We start from the raw sequence: 23,733 nt of genomic DNA on the forward strand, positions 1-23,733 counted from the left end.
GATGTATGAAGGTGATCACAAATTTTAGGAGGAGATTTCATTTGGTGCATTGATGATCTCCTTTTGGAGCCATTCTTAGTATTAAATGATTGTCGCCCTTTCGATACAGAAATCGATTTCTTATGTTCATGAAGTCCCAATAACACCATTAGTTCAAGCACATTCGTTTGTTTAAGTCTCAGTGATCAAGATTCTGAGATTCCCATCAAAAGGAAACGTGCACATCATACTCTTTTTTCTCACAAATGTTGGATCTAGAGCGCTCAAGAGCTGTCCTTCAGTTTGTCCCTTTTATCTTGTTGGCTGTCTATGTCTATGGTAATCTCATGTCACTTGCATGACCCAACACTGAGCATCTGTGAGCTACAGACTCTAAACTTTTCATGAACTGCACAATATGGAGGAAACTAATTGTTTGGCAGAAATGATTCATTTGTTCGATGAATGGGCAATCATCTTAGAGACTAAATGATCTAGAGAAATCTTAGTATCTCGAGAGACTTGCCAAAGTTACATATCAGAACTTTTGGACAGCCTGGCGGAATTCCAAGCAAATTAAAGCACCCTGTGGATTGCAATAGTCCTTTGATTCTAGGGCTTGTCATATTAGGAGGTTCATGGATTAAGCATCGATGTTAGCAACAAATCTGAACAACTGTATTAAGCAAAGGGTCTCTCAATATTTTTCTCATTGCCTTTCGTAAAGGCCGAGACCACCAGTGAACTTCTACCCGCACCACTAAGATTCTCAAAAGCTCATGCCTATAAATACTTGAGTTCCAGCAACAAGAGAACTTCCCCCACCACTTCCTTCCACTTTTCCTCCCCTCATAGTTTGAGGGCTCTCCCATTTTCTTGATTCTTTCAAGGTTCTTCCTTTTTTTTGTCTCAGGAAAATTCAGAGAGGACCCGTCCGAAGAATCTCCAAAGAAACTTCTAACAAAATGGAAAAATCTAGACCCCATAATCCTTCTCTGATCCATGTACTAGTTCTTCTCTGCTTCATGACCATGTTCTCAACTGGGTCAAGCTTTGGAGTGAACTGGGGGACCATGTCAACCCACCAGCTCCCTCCTGAGAAAGTTGTGAAGATGCTGAAAGAAAATGGCTGCAAGAAGCTGAAGCTGTTTGAATACGACGAGAAGATTCTGGGGGCTCTCATTGGGAGCGACATCGAAGTGATGCTTGCCATTCCTAATTACATGTTGCAGATGATGAGCGTGGATCCGAGTTTCGCTGCTGCTTGGGTGGACACGAATGTCACTGGTTATCGGTACACCGGAGGAGTCAATGTCAAGTTGAGTGATAGTGTTCGTTGGTTTATGCATATGTCACTTTATCTCATCTACAAAATATTGTTTCATTTCGATTCGGGTTCTATCTACGCGAAAACTTCTCATCTTGCCAAAATCTACCCAGAGAAGCTGAATACCTACGGAGTCGTATTTCTGTCGCATTTATGAATTGCTTCTCTTTCTTTATGCTAGTTGTGTTGCAGTCCCAGTCATCAATCATGTCACAACCAATTGATTTTACCGGTAGTTACTCCCACGGAATTGGCATTCTCTTTCAACTGGTCATGCACTTTCTATCCTTCAGACTCACTTTCTTTGTTTTTGGTTGTGTCAAAAGGAACATATCTTGTTCATTACATTGCAGTGTAATTGGCCCTGACAGATTTTGATTCTTGCAGGTACATTGCTGTAGGAAATGAGCCCTTCTTGCAAACTTACAATCACACTTATGTCCGACATGTATTGCCGGCCCTCCGGAACATTCACGAGGCCCTCCACCGTGCACAGCTAAGCTCCAAGGTCAAAGTCACGGTCCCATTCAATGCCGACATCTACTACTCCCCATCCTCAAACCCTGTCCCTTCTTCCGGAGACTTCAGGCCCGAAGTTCGTGACGCAGCGATAGAAATTATTCATTTCCTGTACATAAATGATTCGCCCTTCACCGTCAATATCTACCCCTTCCTCAGCCTCTACCAGAACCCCAATTTCCCATTCGACTTTGCCTTCTTTGACGGGACGAATGCGCCACTCAGAGATGGGGGCCGGGTGTACACGAACGTGTTCGACGCAAACTTTGACACGCTCGTCTCGGCCTTGTCCAAAGCAGGGTACTCCGACATGGAGATCCTAGTTGGAGAAGTAGGGTGGCCGACCGACGGCGACAAGAATGCAAACATAAAAAACGCCCAAAGGTTCAATCAGGGCCTGCTGAGGCATGCCTTGAGCGGGAACGGCACACCGGCAAGGAAAGGACTGATCAACGTGTACCTCTTCAGCCTAATTGATGAGAACGCAAAGAGCATAGACCCAGGGAACTTCGAGCGGCACTGGGGATTGTTCGAGTACGATGGGAAGCCAAAGTATCAACTGGACTTGTCGGGATCGGAGAAGGACACCGGCCTAGTCCCAGTCGAGGGCGTGTCCTACATGCCGCGGAGGTGGTGCATTTTGAACCCCAAAATGCATGATCTGACAGACCTAGGAGACAACATAGACTATGCTTGTAGCTTATCAGATTGCACTGCTCTGGGTTATGGATCGTCCTGTAACGGCCTGAGCCTGCAGGGGAATGCTTCCTATGCATTCAACATGTACTACCAGATGAATGACCAGCATATCTGGAACTGCGACTTCATGGGTCTTGCCACGGTCACCGAGAACGACCCATCCTCGGACGCGTGCCAATTCCCAGTGATGATAGTGTCCGGCGACTCGACATCTCGGGACCGGGGATTGCTAGATACTTTGTTCAGACATTACTTGTGGCTTGTGGTTTTCTCGGTTATCCTGTAGTCCTTTTGCTAGGAGGTTGTGATTTCTTTACTGTTGCCATTTCTTGAAACCATAGATGCTAGAAATAATCACATCAGCTCTTTGTAATCGTACAGGCAAAAACATAGCTATTTTTTTTCCCAAGGAACATCCTTCAAGTCCATCATTCTCTGTTTTCAACATTTTCTTGGTAGTAATAGTTTTCAATGTTTTTTTGCTTGCATTACTTAAAAGAAAAAGTTACATGGGAATTCATCATTGCATAATATCTTTTTATTAGTTTGTTAAAGTTGTTGTCCCACATGTCTTATGTGTTCTTTATATTCACGTGATCTCTCTTTATCTATTAGTCAAAGCCAGTGTTGTTCGTGTATTCGGATTGGACTTTCTAACATAGTTAATCAAATTTTGAAGGGGAAGTAGATATTGAAAAGATGGAATCATAATTAGCCTGTCTAATAATGACAATTCTGAGTAATGACATGCTCTGTTTTGCTTGATAGGATTGATCCCTACCTAATGACAGATATAACAACATGAGTGGAAGGATAAGAAAGAAGAGGAAGTGAGGAGGAGATAAACCAAAAGTGAAACAAAGGAAAACTCCATAATCTCTGGGTTAAGGGGGACTGTTGGTTTGCATTTATGAAAAAAATAAAAGATATCTTGACAGAAGAAAAGTTATCTAATTGTTTCAGACTTAATTAAATAAAAAATCCATCACTCTATTATTACTTAAAGGAAATAAGGAACGAGTTTGTTTTACACAACAACATACATCACACGAATTAGTCCATTCTTTATTTATTTCAATACCGGTGATCAAATTCAAAGCTTGTTGTGATGGGTGCCTTAATCTTTGATTCCAAATGTCAACATTTTGTCCCTTGACAGATGGAAAAGCCGAATGAGTGTCCATACTGCCGAGATAATAAACAAGATCACCCGCTCCAATCGATCTTTTCGAGGATAGGTCTTGTATGATCCTTCGACTATTGAGCAGTATGATACATAAATATTTATATCATACATATGTTGAGCAATTCATATCCGAACTCAACTTTCCTTTTCGGAAGTGTGGTGGGCCTATAACCCATAAGTCCCACGATCGCAACCTGGCAACTTATATTATCGGAGATTTTGTGAGGTCACTATCAACTATTTAAAAATTTAACTTTTTAGATAAATGGATGGTTTGATATTTTAAAATAACACCCCCCTACGATTAGACCGGACTAAACACGGACTTTATACAATATACTACTTAACAGAAAAGGAAAAGAGAAGGTCTACCAAATATCTCTAACTAATTGTAAAGATATACTAAAAATTATGCTAACTAAAATAAAAAGTAAATCCTATAGATACACTAAATATTAGAAAAAAACAGAATGTAAATCTTTAGCAAATTTTTCGTAAAAGCCATCGTTTCACAGGATTTTACAAATTAAATAGCTGACAATATAAAAAGTTGCAATTTACCTTTATTTTTAATTTCTATAGGTTCCTGACATTAGAAAAAAGCTTGGACCATCTGCAATTGGAGCACACAATAAATTTTCGTACACACATCAAGCATCTAATGTACGGCATAAGTATTTTCCTTTCTTCGGGCACATTATATAAAATGTTCTCAACCTAATGTTGGTGATTTTTCTTCAGATTTGAGAATAGGTCGGAAGTTGGTGATTTTTTTTTTTAGACAAAATAAAAAATCGAGGCAGATTTGAGACTGGACCTTAAGTTGAGGCTAGACCTAAAATTAGAGTTTTTTCGGGGAATTGTGTCAATTTCTCTACGTTCAAATATATTCAAAACAATATTTTCGTTGCAACACAATATTGTCGTGTGGTACACTTGATGACACGGCAAATTCAACAATGTGGTGAGCTGATAACATTTTTATTAATAAAATGGTGGGAATTGACAATCAATCATTAGCGATTCTTTTTATTTTTTTTTTTTTGTCGTTTTTAGCAATTCTCTTTAGACATTATCATAATATTCTCGTACCGATTTTAAAATATTTTCTTTTATGTCATAAATGCTATGTACTTTGTGATTTTACGAATTAAGATTCACGGACCTGCCACATCAAGGTATGGAGTGGCTAGACAACACGTCACGAGCTGTTCAAAGTTCAGGACTCGACGTGAATCAAAGTCGTAATCTTGCTAAAGATTTCTTTCTATATTTTTGAACTAGAAAATCTCCGGACCAAAAAAAAACTAGAAAATCTCAACTCTTTTTTTTGATCAGAAAGAAAAAAACAATCTCAATTCATGCCGCTAATTTTGGCATAGAAGCTAAGATAGGTCACCGACAGGTGACGTTTGCATTCCTCCATCGCCAGCTCTCCCCTCCCTCTGTGTTGACAGTGAGGTGGTATCAACAACAACGAAGCTTTTCTCCTCCTCCTCCTCCTTCTCTCTCCCTCAAATTCGATCCATACCCAATTCGATCGCGTCTTAATCGTCATCGTCAATCATTCGTTGTAATTCTATCGATTACTATCTCCTCACTCTGCCTCTTCCTCATCTCCATGATCGTTAGGGTTTAGCCAGAAGTTCGACGCCCATCGCCGATTCCCAGCGGGCTGGACTCGCGATTCTAATCTTCCGAACTGGGGGCGAATCAGTCGCAGCCTCACCGAGCTGCATCGGCGCAAGCCGGCGCGGGTCTCTGGTTCTTCCTCCGACGCAACGATGCCCCCAAGTACCAAACTCTAGCATACCTCCCCCAGTTCGACTCCGCGCGCCGACTGGCCCCCGACCGCCGTGCCCCCGCCCCCGCCCCCGCCCCCGCCCCAGTCCCCATGGACTCCTCGAATTACGGTGCCTCCGCCACCCCAGTCGAAGAGCCGGAGTATCTCGCCAGGTACATGGTGGTCAAGCACTCGTGGCGCGGCCGCTACAAGCGGATTCTCTGCATATCCAGCGCCGCGATCGTCACGCTGGATCCCAACACTCTCTTGGTGACTAATTTTTATGATGTGGGGAGCGATTACGAGGGCGCGTTGCCAGTGCTTGGCAGGGACGAGAACTCGAACGAGTTCAGTTTGAGCGTGCGGACCGAGGGCAAGGGGAAATTCAAGGGGGTGAAGTTTTCCTCCCGGTATCGTGCGAGTATACTGACGGAATTGCACAGGATCAGGTGGAGTAGGATTGGAGCGGTTGCGGAGTTCCCAGTTTTGCATTTGCGGCGAAGAAACGGGGAATGGGTTCCCTTCGTAAGTTAACCTTGTTTGTCTTCCCCTTTTTATTTTGGTGCGCTTTGCATGTGTAGAACAATCTGTAGACCTGATTGGGGTTTATAACTTTTCATGTTGCCTGCTGATCAATGTGGTAATTGGCTAAAGTGAAGCTTCAGTGCGAAAGAAGTGATTTTGAGAGGGCTTTAGTTCTTTTTAACTTATGTCTGTCTCCATTGGCACCTTCTTTCCGCAGTACCTTCTAATTTTATATTGGAAACTGCCCTCACTGGAAGAGGAACGAGGGCGACTGAGATGAGTGGGAATGTGCACAATTAGCTGAACGCTGATTGGATGGAGGGGGTTTGAATATGAAATGGGTGTCATATTTTTAGAACTCTTTGACAAGCTTGTTGAGAAATATTTGGACTTCTCTTGAAGGCTGCAGCACATTTGGCTGTGTATCAGTTATGATTTCTTAACTAGTGCTAGGTGCTTATAGGTTTGGGAGATGTAGCTTTAGGCATGGAGGTCCTTGCTTCATTTGTACTTGTTGCCGGTTTTTTTGCTTTCTTGGTTAAAATGCTTGGTGGGTGGTCATTAAAGTTTTATGCGGACAGAAACCCTGGCCTCTTCTTGACAACATCAATTATGGAAATAGATTGATGGCTATTGTAAAGATGCCACAGAGTTCATCAGCCATGAAATTGAGATAATTAATTCTCAGCTAATAAGAATAAGATGGTATGTATGGCATGTGTAGTCGGAAAACTGAAATATTGACGTACATAGCTCTGACATAGGAACAAGGTACTGAACTTGTGAATTGTTCATCATTACTATGCCCGAGAGGTTTTATGCTCCAGCCTATCTTGCTTCCTTTCCCTACTTGCCAAATGTTATTTACCTGTGGGTATGATTTAGCTTACTTAAATTGGTAGGATCTATGCTAATAAGCTGAATCACTTGTGAGGCTTCGCCTCGTTCACACAAAGTTTTACAATGTTAATTGATGACAACCTTTTTCACTTAAGAAATAAATTAACATGTTCGCAGAAATTAAAAGTAACATATGTTGGGGTTGAGCTCATTGACTTGAAGTCCGGAGATCTTCGGTGGTGCTTGGATTTTAGAGACATGGGTTCTCCTGCAATTATTCTCCTCTCTGATGTTTATGGGAAGAAAAATGGTGGACTTGGCGGATTTATTCTTTGTCCATTATATGGAAGGAAGTCTAAGGCTTTCCAAGCAGCTTCAGGAACTACAGACACTGCTATCATCTCAAGTGTGGTATGGGATCCCTCTCTCTCTCTCTTGCTATACATTCAGTTCTAGTAAGAATGGCTTGCTGTAATTTCTGATTGCTTTTCTGCTTTTAAGTCCTGTTTGTACATTGTCTACACATCTTTGCTACCACATCTCAAGTTTGGTATGGGATTCTCTCTCTCTTACTATACATTCAGTTCTAGTCAGAATGGCTTGCTGTAATTTTTTATTGCTTGCCTGCTTTTAAGTCCTGTTTGTATATTGTCTACACATCTTTGCTACCATGTTTCTCCTGAGAAGTGTAATTTCATGCATGGTTGTTTCACTGTATATCTGTTAACAGACGAAAACGGCGAAATCCATGGTCGGGTTATCTTTGTCCGTGGAAAGTTCTCAATCTCCTACTGTAGCAGAGTATATCAAGCAACGAAGTAACTCCTTTGGAACATTTTATTCTTTTTTTTCTCTAAACTGTCTCCTCATCTCTTGAGATGATTTCGCCTAATTCAAATGGCAGGAAAAGAGTCTGTTGGAGCGGAAGAAACCCCTCTTGGGGGTTGGTTGGTGATGAGGTTGCGCACTGCCGCACGTGGAACTGTAAATTTTCCAGGACAGGGTTTCAGTGTTGGTCCTAAAGGAGGTATTGGAGAACATGGTGATTCTGTATCTCGTCAACTTATACTTACAAAGATTTCTATTGTCGAGAGGCGCCCTGATAATTATGAAGTAAGCTAATTGTCTTATTAACTTTTCCATGTGTCTTATTTCACATTACTTTTTAAAGAGAAGCTAGGGTGACATTGATTGTAGTGAAATATGATGAATTGCAAGTAGAAATTCTTATTTTCTGCTGCCATTTCCTACACGTAGATACAACTTCATTGCAGCCTCATATAACAAAAAACAAATTTGCTTTGCTTTTATAGATAGGTGCACACTTGGAAATTTGCTTTTCACAGTATAATAATTTTATCAATGTTGAGAATCATCCTTAGATTTGTGCAGGCTGTTATTGTTAGGCCATTATCTGCAGTAAGCTCTCTTGTTCGATTTGCGGAAGAGCCCCAGATCTTTGCAATTGAATTTAATGATGGATGCCCTGTACATGTAAGCAAATCATTGCTTTTGAATTTTCTTTTGCCTTTGGGCCAAATTTTTAAAGGGTGTTGTTGCACTCTTAGGTTTATGCCAGCACATCTCGTGATAGTTTACTTGCTGCCGTTCGTGATGTCCTGCAAACTGAAGTAAGTGGATCCTTTTCCGAATTGGAGATTGGCATGGATGGAACAAAACTTGTGGCCATGCTTTGTTCCTTCGATATTATAGTTACTATGAGTTAATTCTGTTAGTTGTAAACAATCCGATGGTTATACTGTACTGGTGCAGCGTCAGTGTGCCGTGCCCGTGCTACCAAGGCTGACGATGCCTGGTCACCGTCTTGATCCGCCTTGTGGAAGGGTGCACATGTCATTGCGGCAATCTCTAACTGGACAGCAGCGTTATATTGCTGATATGGAAAGCGTGTCAATGCACTTAAAACACTTAGCAGCAGCTGCCAAAGATGCTGTGGCAGAAGCTGGTTCCATTCCTGGTTCAAGAGCTAAGCTGTGGCGCAGAATTAGAGAGTTCAATGCATGTATACCATATGGTGGTGTGCCTTCTACCATAGAAGTACCTGAAGTTACTTTGATGGCCTTAATAACTATGCTTCCAGCAACTCCCAATCTTCCTCCCGAGTCCCCTCCTCTTCCATCGCCTTCTCCTAAAGCAGCTGCAACAGTTGTTGGCTTTGTTGCATGTTTGCGTCGAATACTGGCTTCAAGGAATGCAGCTTCACATGTGATGTCCTTTCCTGCTGCTGTAGGGAGAATAATGGGTTTGCTTCGAAATGGGTCAGAGGGTATTGCTGCTGAAGCTGCAGGGCTTGTTGCTGGACTTATTGGTGGTGGTCCTGGAGATTCAAATACAATAACAGATTCTAAGGGAGAGCAGCATGCCACAATTATGCACACTAAGTCAGTGTTGTTTGCAAATCACGATTATGTCATTATTCTTGCTAACAGACTTAAGCCTATGTCAGTATCGCCCTTATTGTCCATGGCAGTTGTTGAAATTTTAGAGGCCATGATATGCGAGCCTCACAGTGAAACTACTCAATACACAGTTTTTGTTGAGTTGTTACGTCAGGTTGCTGGTTTACGTCGGCGGTTATTTGCCTTGTTTGGGCACCCTGCTGAAAGCATCAGGGAAACTGTCGCTGTAATAATGCGAACAATTGCAGAAGAAGATGCCATTGCCGCTGAGTCCATGCGGGATGCTGCTCTCCGTGATGGTGCTTTACTGAGGCATCTGTTGCATGCTTTTTTTCTTCCTGCTGGGGAACGCCGCGAAGTTAGTCGGCAGCTTGTTGCTCTTTGGGCGGATTCATATCAACCAGCTCTTGATTTGTTATCTAGAGTTTTGCCTCCAGGACTGGTTGCGTATTTGCATACAAGAACTGGGGGATCTCTCTCAGAAGATGCAAACCAGGAAGTAGTATCTGTCTTGAGTAGAAGGCGCAGACGACTTCTTCAGCAGAGGAAAGGTCATGTTGGAAACAGATTGCAAGAACATCCCCAACCATCGACTAATAATTTTGAAGGAGGCGATAGGTTGAGGCAGACTAACGCTGGTGGTTTTGGAGGGGCCGATAGCTATCAACGATCTGCTCTTGATCCTGCTTTTGGACAGGCTTCTGGCACTTATCCCTCTTCTTCTCGTACAGTTGATACTTTGAATGGTGATGTGACCTCTAATGGGGTTTCTCCTCATGATCCTCCATCTTTTGCTACTTCAGCTAATGTACAATCACCAAATCCACCTGATGCATCAGAGCCAACTGTGCCGAGCATGATTGAATCTGATCCTAACACAGTCGGTTACCAGGACAATGGCCTTCCAGCTCCTGCTCAGGTTGTAGTGGAGAACACTCCTGTGGGATCTGGGAGGCTACTTTGCAATTGGCCTGAGTTTTGGCGAGCTTTTAGTCTGGATCACAATCGTGCAGATTTAATATGGAATGAGCGAACTAGGCAGGAGCTAAGGGAGGCTTTGCAGGCTGAAGTTCACAAATTGGACGTTGAGAAAGAACGCACAGAAGATATTGTCCCAGGAGGTGCGACAATAGAACTTTTGACGGGGCAAGAGAGTGTACCTCAAATATCATGGAATTATTCCGAGTTCTTAGTTAGTTATCCTAGCTTATCCAAGGAAGTTTGCGTGGGTCAATATTATTTACGATTGCTGCTTGACAGCAGCACCAATGGCAGGGCACAAGATTTTCCTCTGCGTGACCCTGTTGCTTTCTTTAGGGCTCTGTATCATAGGTTCTTATGTGATGCAGACATAGGACTTACTGTTGATGGTGCTATTCCTGATGAATTGGGTTCATCCGATGATTGGTGTGACATGGGAAGATTGGATGGCTTCGGAGGAGGTGGCGGCTCTTCAGTTAGAGAGCTTTGTGCTAGGGCGATGGCAATTGTTTATGAGCAGCATCACAAAACAATAGGCCCTTTTGAGGGCACAGCCCATGTTACTGTACTCTTAGACAGGACTGATGATAGAGCATTGAGGCATCGCCTGCTGCTGCTACTGAAGGTACATGGGGACAAGCACTCTCTCTCTCTCTCTCAGTGTGGGGGTCTGATATATGGGGATATGTTCAGATACCGACAGTTTTGAGCCAATCATGTCTTGATCCTTTCTGGTGCTATCATTTCTTGTTTGATATTCTGTATCAGTCTGGGATTTCTTTTTTACTTTTTGCGGTTGGTTTGGGGGAACACTTTTCGCTCTTATAACTGCTAGAATTTATTCCATCCTGTTCATCAACCTCTTCCTACCCCCCTTTCTCTTCTATATGCAGTGTTTACTACTGATTGATCAACTCGAATCTAGTTGAAAATGACTTTACTAGAGAAGAGTAGCTATAAGTGTGGAAATTGATAGATCTCCACATCTGCATGGTTTTTGTGCCTGAAGAAAACTTTTCCTGCCATAAGGATAGATAATCAGAGTAGTTGCTTAATTCATTGCGAGTTTTTCATTTGCTTCACATTTTTAATTGAAGATAGATCACATGCAGGTTCTAATGAAGGTTTTATCAAATGTTGAGGCTTCTGTCTTGGTTGGTGGGTGCGTGTTGGCTGTTGATCTGTTGACAGCCGTTCATGAAGCATCAGAAAGGACTGCGATCCCTCTGCAGTCAAACCTGATAGCTGCTACTGCATTTATGGAACCACTGAAGGAATGGATGTTTATGGACAAAGATGGTGTACAAGTTGGACCTCTGGAGAAGGATGCTATTAGAAGGTTTTGGTCAAAGAAAACAATTGATTGGACGACTAGGTGTTGGGCTTCTGGTATGCTTGACTGGAAAAGATTGCGTGATATTCGTGAACTGCGATGGGCGTTAGCTATTCGGGTTCCAGTTCTCACCCCAGCTCAGGTAGTATACCATTTAGCTAGAATCTCTGATTTCAGTGGCATGGATTTCTTTCCTCCTCTTATGGCTGAGGGTTGCTGTCACAAATGCAATAGATCTAATGAATAGTGACCTTAATTTTGGTAGCTGCAATGCTATCGAGTTCGATCGGAGTTCATACTTTAGCTACTAAATTTCTTTTACATGGGTGGCACTTTCATTGATATGTGAGTAAAACGTGAAAGCCTGTGAAATCAATCTGGGAATGGACATTGACTGACTATGATAATGGTTATGCTATTACCTATTTGCTTTTTGTATTGTCTTGAATTTTACTTTATTGTCAGATATGACTTGAAAGTGTCTCAATGAGTATTGAAGTAGAGACTAAGATAGTTGTTAACCTCTTGGGAAAATCGAATATATGACAGCAAATAAAAAACAGATGCCAACAGCTTTCCCTTTTCATCAAATTCAGTTCACTCTACAAGTTTAGAGGAGACCTTAGTCATCTATCCTTGTACTTGTTATTAAATTTTCCGTAAAACAGTGTTCCAACTTCTCTAAGTTAATAATACGAGACGATTTCCTTGTCAGTTTCTTTGGTTATCCTATAAAACAAATTCCTTTATAACAAAGGAAGTTTCTTTGGCAATCTTCCAAGTAGGTTTTGATGAATACATCTAAACTTGGAGTTTAATTGCTACTAAGGTATAGGTTATTTATGAATGTTTGGAAAGGTTTCTCATTTTTGTTTTTTGTATCGTCTCAAAATAAGCAGTGCACCAGATGTTACCCTTTATCTGCAAAATTTTGAGGTAGATGTCCTTTTTGCTTCTCAATTATCGTCCTTATGGAGTTGCATATTGCCAGTATTTTTAGTCTCTATGTTATTTTGGAAATGAATGAGAATGGACATGGAGAAATTTGATATGATTTTAGTTATTTGTAGATGGCTTCTTTTGCTCCTTCATGCTAATTACATAGTGTTCTGATGGATTGGTTATTTGTACAGATAGGAGATGCAGCATTGTCCATATTGCACAGCATGGTGTCCGCTCATTCTGATATAGATGATGCTGGAGAATTAGTCACGCCAACCCCCAGAGTGAAACGGATCCTGTCAAGTCCGCGCTGCCTCCCGCACATTGCGCAGGTGCAATAAGATATTAAAGATTGCCTAATGGTTACATTGTGGTTTTTTTATAGAGATAAACCTGATGAGTACGCAAGTGTTTACCTAGGTTTGTTTGGGTGGTGGGTAGCTCTTTATAAAGATTCAGTCAACTTAAAAGCAATTCTATCTGGCTTTCATTTTGAAATACCATCCACAGATACAATCCTCTCTGATTCAAAGAGAAACAAAAAGCACTCATCCCATCGCATCCCATCGATGAATTATAAATCCAATTTTACTTCTAAGCAATATCAATCCAACTGGGAAATATGTGTTGAATCATGATTGTTTATATTCTGTTTGGGTTCTTTTTTTTTTTTTTTTTGGGGGGGGGCTCTTTTTTCTTTCATTGGGAAAGAAAAAGAAAACCTGGGGGGTTGGGGACGCTGTCATGCAAAATGAATACTTATATCTTGATACAATGACTGTTGCATTTAAATACTAAATTTGCCTATCTTTTGCTATTAGGCAATGCTTTCCGGTGAACCAAGTATTGTGGAGAGTGCTGCGGCATTGCTGAAGGCTATTGTTACAAGAAATCCCAAAGCTATGATACGGCTATATAGCACAGGCACCTTTTATTTTGCCCTTGCATACCCTGGATCTAACCTTCTTTCAATTGCACACCTCTTCTCAGTAACTCATGTCCATCAAGCATTTCATGGAGGTGAAGAAGCTGCAGTTTCTTCGTCTTTGCCACTGGCAAAACGGAGTGTCCTTGGTGGGCTCCTTCCAGAATCATTGCTATATGTGTTGGAGCGGAGTGGTCCTGCTGCATTTGCAGCTGCAATGGTTTCTGATTCTGATACTCCAGAGATCGTATGGACCCACAAGATGCGAGCAGAAAATCTCATTCGCCAGGTAGGGAGGACACATTGTTCCTTAGAGTCCTCTGCCACAGGGGGCACATCTGCCTACATTCCTTATAGGAACTAATCCAACATCATCTTTCCCTATTATCACATTTGTTGAAGTTGTTGTTATTGTTATTGTCCCACATCGGTTGTGAAAGAGTCATGTATGCTCTTTATATTCATGTGGTCTCCCTCCACCTATCAGCTTAAGCTTTTGGATTGGACTTTCTGACAACATTAATAGCAATATATAATCTTCTGCAGTGGATTGGCAATAAATCATCATAATTACCAGAAAGAAAAGGATTTTGCTGGAAGGAGCTAACTTGCATTCATGTTTCCTTTCTTTTTACCAGGTTTTGCAACATCTTGGTGATTTTCCCCAGAAATTGTCTCAGCACTGTCATTGTTTGTATGAATATGCTCCTATGCCACCTGTGACATATCCAGAGCTAAGAGATGAGATGTGGTGTCACCGATATTACCTTCGTAACTTGTGTGATGAGATCAGATTCCCCAATTGGCCAATAGTTGAACATGTCGAATTTCTGCAGTCCTTACTTGTAATGTGGCGTGAAGAGCTCACAAGAAGACCTATGGATCTTTCTGAAGAAGAAGCTTGCAAAATTCTGGAGATTTCCCCAGAAGATATATCAAGTGATGAAGCTGACAAGGATGTTTCTATAGATACATTTGAGGAGATAGCAAGTATTTCCAAGCAAATTGAGAAAATCGATGAAGAAAAGCTGAAGAGACAATATAGGAAGCTTGCAATGAAATATCACCCTGATAAAAATCCTGAAGGAAGAGAGAAGTTTCTTGCTGTGCAAAAAGCTTACGAACGTCTCCAGGTGCGTTAATTACTCAATATTGACTGAGAATTGATGGTGGTCTAAATGGCCCATGAATCCGAGTTTTTCATCATTTCAGTTTTGTAAAATTAATTACTTTGCCCATCCGACCTACTCTCTTGGATTGCAAAACTTCTTCAAATCTTATCTCCTAGAATTATAGTGATTCAAAGCTTTAGAGTTTTGCAGTAGGTGATGAGAATTGGCAAGAATTTTACATGCCATATTGTATATTTACCCATTATGAGATAGCGACTTAACACAATACAAAGACAATAACAAGTTGACAAGCAAAATTTAGCATCATCGTCATAAAAGTGTATTTCAAGAGGTCCAGTCATGGTGTAAAAAATACTTTATATGGTCAGCGTTGGATGGGGGACACGTATACTTGATATTAGTTAAATGTATTTTCACATGTCAAACATCTTCTGAACACTAGATGACTGTTAATTTTAGGCCACAATTCAAGGGTTGCAAGGTCCCCAGACTTGGAGGTTGCTGCTTCTACTGAAAGGACAGTGCATTTTGTACCGACGATATGGTGATGTGCTTGAACCTTTTAAATATGCTGGCTATCCAATGCTGCTAAATGCTGTGACTGTGGACAAAGATGACAACAATTTCCTATCTTCAGAAAGAGCACCTCTTCTTGTTGCTGCATCAGAGCTTCTGTGGCTGACGTGAGCTTCTTTGGTGTTTTAACAATTTTTCTTTTGCCATTCGAATGTATCTTATGCATGTCTAACCTTATCTTTGTCGCCGTTCTAGGTGTGCATCATCTTCTCTGAATGGTGAAGAGCTCGTAAGGGATGATGGTATACAGCTACTTGCAAATCTTCTATCTCGATGCATGTGCGTCGTTCAGCCAACTACTCCAGCAAGTGAACCATCTGCAGTCATTGTGACTAATGTGATGCGGACATTTGCTGTCTTAAGCAAGTTTGAAAGTGCCAGGGTAGAGATGCTTGAGTTTTCTGGTTTAGTCGACGACATTGTGCACTGCACTGAACTTGAGCTTGTACCTGGTGCTGTGGATGCTTCCCTGCAGACTATTGCCCATGTTTGTGTATCCTCTGAATTGCAGGATGCGTTGTTGAAGGCTGGTGTGTTGTGGTAAGTTAGAATTTTCATGTCATCCAATTTTTTTCTTGTCTTTGATGTCATTCAGTCAATGGTTAATCCCACTGTTTGCTAGTATGTTTGCATCAGTTATTTTTTCATAAGCAGCTTGGTTTTGTTACTTTACTGGAATATCTTAGGATGATAAAGATTAAGGCCCTCGGTTTGGAATAATTCATGAGGTCCGAAAACGACTTTAGAGGAGACATCTTCCGCATAGATTGATTTTCAAATATGTTGGATCATTTCTATTATAATAGACTGCATATGAAGTTGCATCTCCCTCCATTACTTTCCCATGTACCTTTCAACTTGCCCAAAGTTGAAGCACAAATGGAGTGTGATTTGATAATCAAAGAATATACTGACAGTACAGACAAAAATGAAATCATATTGGTGATTTCTGACTGGTAATATAGACTACTTCCTTCAGGAGTTCTTGTTTTCTTCTAATCACCTTTGCTGTATGAAGATTCTGCTTGATTTGTCATTGGAAGATACTATTGCTGAATGGAGAATTTTTTTGTTTGCATTGTCTACCAAACTTATAAAAACAAAGGACTAGGAGCCTCTTTTCAATTTAAAGGAGTTCTTTGTGGACTGTCAGTTTACAATCTCAATAGTTTCTTTCAGGATGCTGTTGGTACCCTATACAGACCTGTGTGTATTCGCCGATCCTGGAACACCACTAGTTGCTTCTAGGCTGTTGCTTGTAATATTGCTTCATTGTGCCTTGACATGAACTTGGTTAGTTTACATTGAAGTGAGATATCTGCTAGCTTTTCTTTTGACATTTTCCTCTTGATAGATTAGAGTTTGGGGGGTCTCTGAGCTTCATATTGTGGCCTATACATAATCTTGTGATTATTGCAATCCCTTGAAGTGATCCGAGAACAAATTTTATGCAGTCTTTGCATGTGTTGTCGATGTCGATTTGGGGTAGTTTTGACACGAGTTGATTACAAGGCACATTCACAATTTGTAGTTAAGCATGTTTGGGTTAATATTTATGTTTTTGAATCATAAACAGGTCAATCCATTTATGAACGAATAATAGGTGTGTAGGGTGCAGGTTGACCTTTTTAATCAGTTTATGTCATGCATAAACACGTTTAGTTAAACAGTTTTACATATCATTTGTGTCAACAAGATTCGTTTTGACACGTTTAACATGATTATATGTGTTTAAACCCATTTTTACCCATTATGTATACAACTTCATATTTTTTTTAATAAGTATGTTAATTAAGATTGTGTATCTTAAATATGTCATGTCATATAGTCCCTTTCATGAATTTGTTGTATTTGGGTTTCAAAGTTGTGACACATTTATGTCTTTTGGACCTATGACCTAAGTAGCACCGACACAGACATGGGACACGCGACACAACACGATACGCCACGCCGACACATCATTTCTCCAAAAATAGATAATTCCGACATTGGGACACGTGTATTAAATATATGTTTTTATATATACATGATAAATTATCAAGTATGTATAAAAATATCAGTCACTATTAGGTTTTCTTTTTTGGCTGGCTGAGTATATTGATTTTGGGGTGGCTGGATATATGACTTAGGCATATAAATTTTTATAAATTTACATTTTGACCTTTAATTTATTGAAAATGTTTAAATTTGACCCTGTATGTATCGAAATAATGTGTTGGGATGCTGGACTTTCATGTCGCTGGCGTGTCGGGAGCACCGACCACGTCGATTACATGTCAAAGAATGTCGGAGTGTTAGAGAGTCTCGGACATGACGCGAAATGACATGGAGGCTCCCGAAAAATGTCGGTGCTTCATAGGCTATGACAACAAGTCATTGCGACGCCACATCCTATGGCATGAAAAGATGATTTAACAATCCTAGTTTGAATCTGAGAAAGAGCCTCAGAAGGGTAATTAGAATTGAAGGTCCTGCTGTGCCATGGCAGGAGCAATGAATGGGGAGTGGTCTTCAAATCAAAATACTATAAAAGAAGAACCTGTCAAACCTAGTGAGAGAAGAGAACAATCTGTCAGTAAATCCTAATTAGCACCTACAGTAAAACGTATCCAGTGCTTCTGATTTGACAGTGTTGCCTTGGTGATGAAGTTTTAGGGAGATGAGCTCTACATTGTTTGGGATTCTTGTGCGCACACCGAAGGAGCTTGGACTCTTTTATTTATAGAACACATAATAAGTCTCGTTGAAATCTCAGGTCACAACTTCTTTAATGAAATATATGGTATACTGTTTCCTATATAATTCTTTGCTTTTGTTGAATTTGTGAAATAATAAAGGAAATGAATCATGGAGTTTTAGGTATATGAAAGATGGTGTTAGTCAAAAGATATAGAGATGACAAGACGAGGAACTAACAACACAAAAACAGAGGAGGATTCTCAATCTTGATCTACTGTATCACCATTAGTAAATTCTAGTGTGACTGTTTATGCTGTTTCTGTAATCTGAACCACAATTATGGTTAATTTTTTTTTAAGCAACAAAATTACAAGTTATATGTACCAATGTACATTGTCCCAAACAAACATACACTATTCCAAAGAGTAAATCTATGTACCTCCTAAAAGTTACGTTTCTCATACTAAAAGGGATTTCTTTCTTGCGGAAGAAATTAAAGAAGATTTGCTTTGACTTTAATAGCATGTTAGTGCTTATAAGTTTTATTGTTCTTTTCCAGTTCTGCCACTTGTTGATGGTGTTGGGGTAGAACATATAGCTCTACCAACATCATTTGGCATACCCTGTACTAATCTTCATTCTGTTTTTAGGTACCTTGTGCCCTTGTTGCTTCAGTATGACTCAACTGCAGAGGAATCTGGTGCAAATGAGTCACCTGGGGTTGGTGCTAGTGTTCAAATTGCTAAGAATTCACATGCTCTTCGAGCAGCCCAGGCCTTATCCAAGCTAAGTGGTTTGTGTATTGATGGGAGCTCAACACCTTATAATCAAGATGCAGCTGATGCTCTCAGAGCTTTGTTTACTCCTAAACTTGCCAGCTTGTTGAAGGATCATGTCCCTAAAGATCTACTATCCCGCTTGAACTCAAACCTTGAGTCTCCGGAAGTATGTAACTCACTTTTTAGCAGTTAATGTGCTAATGAAAAAGCGTTTATTGTTAAAGCAGTTACATGTTAAATTTTCACAAGTCATTAAAACAATTGAACATGTTTGTTTCTTGTTTAGTCTTTGGTTGTTGCATTGTTAGTAAAGTCCTGTGATCCTGTTTATCTGTGCTTATTGTTATAGATCATATGGAATTCATCAACCCGAGCAGAATTATTGAAGTTTGTGGACCAACAACGTGCAGCCCAAGGACCAGATGGTACATATGATCTGAAGGAATCACATGGGTTTGCTTATAAAGCACTATCAAAGGAACTCTATGTTGGCCAAGTGTATTTGAGAGTGTACAATGACCAACCGGATTCTGAGATTAGTGAGCCAGAAGCTTTCTGTGTTGCTTTAGTTGAGTTTATATCGTCTCTTGTGCACAATGAATATCCTATAGATACATATCTTCCGAGTAATGGTAACCAGAGTGAACTGGTGCCCGAAACATTTGAGTTTCAAGGTGACAAAACTGATGGATTAGGTGATGGGCAACATGTGCCTCTTGAATCTGCAGTAGCATCTGAGGGGCATGTAGCAGAGAAGGAAGAATTTCCCCTAATCAAGAATCTTCGGTTTGGATTAATCTCACTTCAGGTAGTTTCTTTTTCCCTCACCTTAGTGATAAACCTAAACAGGTGGCAAATACTGTACCTTTGACTGATCTAAGGTTTTTTCCCCCTTCAGAACCTGCTCACAAGCAATCCTAATCTAGCATCAATACTCTCTTCAAAAGAAAAGCTCGTGCCGATCTTCGAGTGCTTTTCTGTGCCTGAAGTATCTGAAAGCAACATCCCTCAGCTTTGCTTGAGTGTATTGTCACTATTGACTACTTATGCCCCCTGCTTGGAGGCCATGGTGGCAGATGTCTCTGGCATCCTCCTATTATTTCAGATGCTTCATGCTTCCCCCAAATGCCGTGAGGGGGCTCTCCATGTTCTTTATGCATTGGCAAGCACACCAGAGCTTGCATGGGCAGCTGCCAAGCATGGTGGAGTGGTCTACATTCTTGAGCTTCTTTTGCCAAGACAAGGTTAATGTCCTCCTCAGGTCATTTCTTTGGATTTCTTTGTTTAAACCATTTAATGATAATTTAGGGGTATTGCAGAAGAAATCCCATTGCAGCAAAGAGCCTCGGCAGCCTCTCTGTTGGGAAAGCTCCTTGGGCAGCCAATGCATGGTCCTCGAGTTGCTATTACCCTAGGGAGATTTCTCCCAGATGGCCTTGTATCAGTTGTTAGGGATGGACCGGGTGAGGCTGTGGTGTCTGCCCTTGAACAAACTACGGAGACTCCAGAACTTGTATGGACACCCGCAATGGCCACTTCTTTATCAGCTCAAATAGCAACCATGGCATCGGACCTTTATCGTGAACAGATGAAAGGACGTGTGGTTGATTGGGATGTGCCTGAACAGACACCTGCCCAGCAGGAAATGAGAGATGAACCACAGGTATGCTTCGCTGTTTTCTCTCATCTTCTGTCGTTACATCTCACATTAGTCTTTGGACTAACCTGGGGTTGTGCAGGTGGGTGGAATATATGTTAGGCTTTTCCTGAAAGATCCCAAGTTTCCCCTTAGGAACCCAAAGAGATTTTTGGAAGGACTGCTCGATCAGTATTTGTCATCAATTGCAGCTACACATTACGATGCACAAGCTGTGGACCCTGAGCTTCCGATGCTGTTATCAGCTGCTTTGGTTTCCTTACTGCGAGTTCACCCTGCACTAGCTGATCATGTTGGTTATCTTGGATATGTGCCAAAGCTTGTTGCTGCAGTTGCCTATGAGGGGAGACGAGAAACAATGTCATCAGCAGGGTTGAATGCTGGAAGCTCCGCAGATAGAACAGATGAATCGGAGGATGGAGCCCAACCTACCCAAACTCCTCAAGAACGTGTACGTCTTAGTTGCTTACGCGTTCTACATCAACTTGCATCCAGTACTACTTGTGCAGAAGCAATGGCAGCGACTAGTGTTGGAACACCTCAGGTATTTTTTCTATCCTGTTGTAGCTTTTTCAAGGAATTCTATTTTTCATTTTTAAAATGAAGCAGCAGTCTGTATTCCTGTGAGGCCTTTATGGTATCTAGCATACATATCATGTTTGTGTAATCAAGGAGGAAATATCGATCAGTCTTTTGTTGTGTTTGAAATCCTCAGGTTAGATTTTGTGGTTGATTAGGTTTCCCGAATTTTTTATTAACATTCTGCAATGTTTGTTTCCTAGGTTGTTCCTCTTCTAATGAAAGCCATAGGATGGCAAGGGGGAAGCATATTAGCACTTGAGACCTTAAAGCGTGTTGTTGGTGCTGGAAATAGGGCCAGGGATGCACTTGTTGCGCAAGGACTCAAGTGAGTGTAGTACTTTGCTCTGTTCTATACAATGAAAGTGCTTCATGTCTACGGTCGGATCTCAGATGCAATGATTTGGTCTTCAAACGAAGAGTTTGATTCTTTTTTTTTTTTTTTTGGTCAAAGGAGACTATTTGCAGAACTGTTTTGATAAATGGATTCGTCAGGTTTCTATTTGCTCACAGTATTTTTCATTCAAAAGTTGTTAATGTCTTCTAAGATAGATTATGCGGAAACTTCAATGTATTTGTTCTCTGAGAATCTAGCTATTCAAAACATGCTTATTCAATTAGTGCTTCACTTTCTGCATTTCTTATGAAGGAAAAGATTAATTGTCGATCTGCAGGGTTGGCCTTGTTGAGGTACTTCTCGGGCTTCTTGATTGGAGAGCTGGAGGCAGAAATGGGCTTTGCTCGCAAATGAAGTGGAATGAGTCTGAGGCATCTATTGGTAGAGTGCTGGCAATCGAGGTGAGTAATTATTTATTGTCTATAAGTACTTTCTTGACTGAATCTGCAGCATAGACTGACTAGATATTTGCTCATATGAATTTATGCTGCTGCTCATTTAATTTCCATGATCTCATTATTGCCTTAACAACCTGTATGATTATAAGTCTTTCCACCACCTAAGATATTTTTTTCCTTCAAAGCTCTGACATCATTGTTTTTTGGGGACTTTAATGTCACAAAAATTAGTTCATTTTGATTCCCCCTTTGTGGGTAGAGGGACGGTGTTAATTTTTGCTCAATACATGTATCCTATCAAGTACTTACAATTTCTTTAGTATGATATTCTGATTTGTTCAACCAGGTACTGCATGCATTCGCAACGGAAGGTGCCCACTGTAATAGGGTCCGTGAAATACTAGATTCCTCTGATGTAAGTGGAATGGACATGCTCATATATTCTGGTTTTGTTTTAATGATCTGTTAATAGCTGCACTGCTTCACAATATCCCTTATTTGTCAGAAAAATTACGTGGAATTCCAAGACATTCCTCAGGCTGTTTTGGTTCTAACTCATTTCGGTCAGCGGTACTGTTGGTCTTGATTGTCTTTATTTAAATGTTCCTGCTCAGGTTTGGAGCGCGTACAAAGATCAGAAACATGACCTTTTCCTCCCTTCAAATGCTCAATCTGCCGCTGCCGGAGTTGCTGGTCTAATTGAGCATTCTTCATCCCGGCTTACTTATGCACTAACTGCTCCCCCACCACAAGCTTCTAAACCCCCAAGTGCAGCAGCAGCTGGTTCAAATGGAGAACAACACTTTTTTCAGAGTTAAAGGGAAGCAAGAGGTTTCCTAGCCACACTATACGGTACTTTAGCACAGTGTACAGTTTGATCGTTCTTTTTCCTATTTTTTCTTTTTTTCCCCCTTTTTCTTCTCTCCATCTCGGGGTAGACGGCATGCCGTTTGCGGATTTTTTTTTAATATTTTAAATGAGGAAAGCTTTTCATTTTTTTAGTGTAAAAAGGTGCTTGAATCTTTCTGTACATTGAGTTTTCCTTTTTCTCCTTTTTGCTTATTTTCTTAAATAGCTGAGTTGATCATGTGTATATATGCTGTAAAAATATTTCTTGATTAAAGTATTTAGTTGATTCTATATTTTAGCTCTATTTTGCAATGTGTTCATCTTTATCGCAACTCTGTAAATAGCCCATGCACACCTGCATGGTGCGTGGTCTTTTAAATTAAGGCATTCCTCATGCAATTATTGAAGCTTTAGAGTGATTTTAGATAGGTTAGGAGTCCGTTTGGAGTAATTTTTACATTTTGCTTGCGACTTTTTTAGTATCCCACAGTGCACGAACTTTGAAATGCCTGATGCTCTTGAAATGGTCTTATATTGATATTTAGCATACAACTTATTCATTGTTTTCTGGGCGGGAGATAGAAAAAAGTTACTTTCGACTTGTCAGAAGTTCAGGCAAACAAATCTCTGTCTGAAAGTGGAAATGGAGGATTGCCTTCATCGGCGACTTAGTACATTTTGGTTATAATCTAACTGTTGGATGGCTCATATGATGCTTTGCTTGCTGCAGCTACACCTTTGATTCTGTCTATAAACATGTGATTGAGCGTTTTCTTTAGCAATAAGAAAACATGGGATTGGGTTGCTTTGTATTGTTAGAGTGAGATTTGGAGGCAGATACGAAATGATTGTGGGGTGCCAATTAATGCGCTAGGAGTCGTTTACCAAACAAGAAGCCACCTCATCTTATTGCATGGTCAATTTCCAGAAATCTTGGACTTTGACTCGATAAATCTTTCTCAGGAGGGATGACCACCCTGCGAAGCAGCAGAAGTCTTTGTGCTATGTGGCTCATAAAGTGTCGTAGTTGACAAGATTTGAGTTCTTTAGGCATTGGTGCGTCGTTTGCTTGCACACTTCTGGTGTAGAATGTCACGTAGCTGTCCTTGAATATTAAGGTTAGTTCAGTAGCCAGCTTTCACCTGGTGCTTTACAACCGACCATATTTTATTGTTGGTAAGCTATTGCCTCACCAACTAGCTAATCGGATGCGTGCTCCCTCTTCAG

General features: G+C 40.8%; 2 protein-coding genes across 4 annotated transcripts; both read left to right on the plus strand.

The window, feature by feature from the left end:
- Positions 1–596: 596 nt before the first annotated feature.
- Positions 597–2,917, plus strand: LOC115756984 (glucan endo-1,3-beta-glucosidase 8). Its single transcript, XM_030697016.2, has 2 exons — positions 597–1,297; positions 1,694–2,917. The coding sequence occupies exons 1-2, from the start codon at positions 945–947 to the stop codon at positions 2,808–2,810; spliced, it is 1,470 nt and encodes a 489-aa protein (XP_030552876.1). The 5' UTR covers positions 597–944; the 3' UTR covers positions 2,811–2,917.
- A 2,234-nt stretch (positions 2,918–5,151) lies between these two features.
- On the plus strand, positions 5,152–23,310 carry LOC115756967 (dnaJ homolog subfamily C GRV2). 3 transcript variants are annotated; one of them, XM_048278311.1, is made up of 24 exons: positions 5,152–6,018; positions 7,036–7,269; positions 7,589–7,676; positions 7,763–7,971; positions 8,251–8,352; positions 8,427–8,489; positions 8,632–10,884; positions 11,372–11,734; positions 12,726–12,866; positions 13,356–13,748; positions 14,098–14,592; positions 15,052–15,275; positions 15,364–15,708; positions 18,498–18,792; positions 18,976–19,434; positions 19,525–19,870; positions 19,946–20,289; positions 20,366–20,827; positions 21,066–21,190; positions 21,537–21,660; positions 22,004–22,072; positions 22,272–22,509; positions 23,078–23,085; positions 23,117–23,310. In XM_048278311.1, exons 1-22 carry the CDS (start codon positions 5,605–5,607, stop codon positions 22,473–22,475), a joined length of 7,752 nt encoding a protein of 2,583 aa, XP_048134268.1. In that variant the 5' UTR covers positions 5,152–5,604; the 3' UTR covers positions 22,476–22,509; positions 23,078–23,085; positions 23,117–23,310. The 3 variants fall into 3 exon arrangements, with proteins under 3 accessions (XP_048134268.1, XP_030552834.2, XP_030552835.2); XM_030696974.2 differs by lacking the exons at positions 23,078–23,085; positions 23,117–23,310 and having other exon boundaries at positions 5,153–6,018; positions 22,272–22,804; XM_030696975.2 differs by lacking the exons at positions 5,152–6,018; positions 7,036–7,269; positions 7,589–7,676; positions 23,078–23,085; positions 23,117–23,310 and having other exon boundaries at positions 7,769–7,971; positions 8,241–8,352; positions 22,272–22,804.
- The last annotated feature ends 423 nt before the right edge of the window (positions 23,311–23,733 follow it).

The sequence above is a fragment of the Rhodamnia argentea genome, chromosome 4 (assembly GCF_020921035.1).
Source record: "Rhodamnia argentea isolate NSW1041297 chromosome 4, ASM2092103v1, whole genome shotgun sequence".
In the NCBI taxonomy this organism is placed as follows: Eukaryota; Viridiplantae; Streptophyta; class Magnoliopsida; order Myrtales; family Myrtaceae; genus Rhodamnia; species Rhodamnia argentea.

Bases quoted from the DNA above. Each gene is read 5' to 3' on its own strand.
- LOC115756984 (XM_030697016.2), top strand. From the start codon at position 945: ATGGAAAAATCTAGACCCCATAATCCTTCTCTGATCCATGTACTAGTT. The intron at 1,298-1,693 runs GTTGAGTGATAG...TGATTCTTGCAG, and splicing joins ACCGGAGGAGTCAATGTCAA to GTACATTGCTGTAGGAAATG.
- LOC115756967 (XM_048278311.1), top strand. From the start codon at position 5,605: ATGGACTCCTCGAATTACGGTGCCTCCGCCACCCCAGTCGAAGAGCCG. The intron at 7,972-8,250 runs GTAAGCTAATTG...AGATTTGTGCAG, and splicing joins GGCGCCCTGATAATTATGAA to GCTGTTATTGTTAGGCCATT. The intron at 15,276-15,363 runs GTGAGCTTCTTT...TCGCCGTTCTAG, and splicing joins TCAGAGCTTCTGTGGCTGAC to GTGTGCATCATCTTCTCTGA.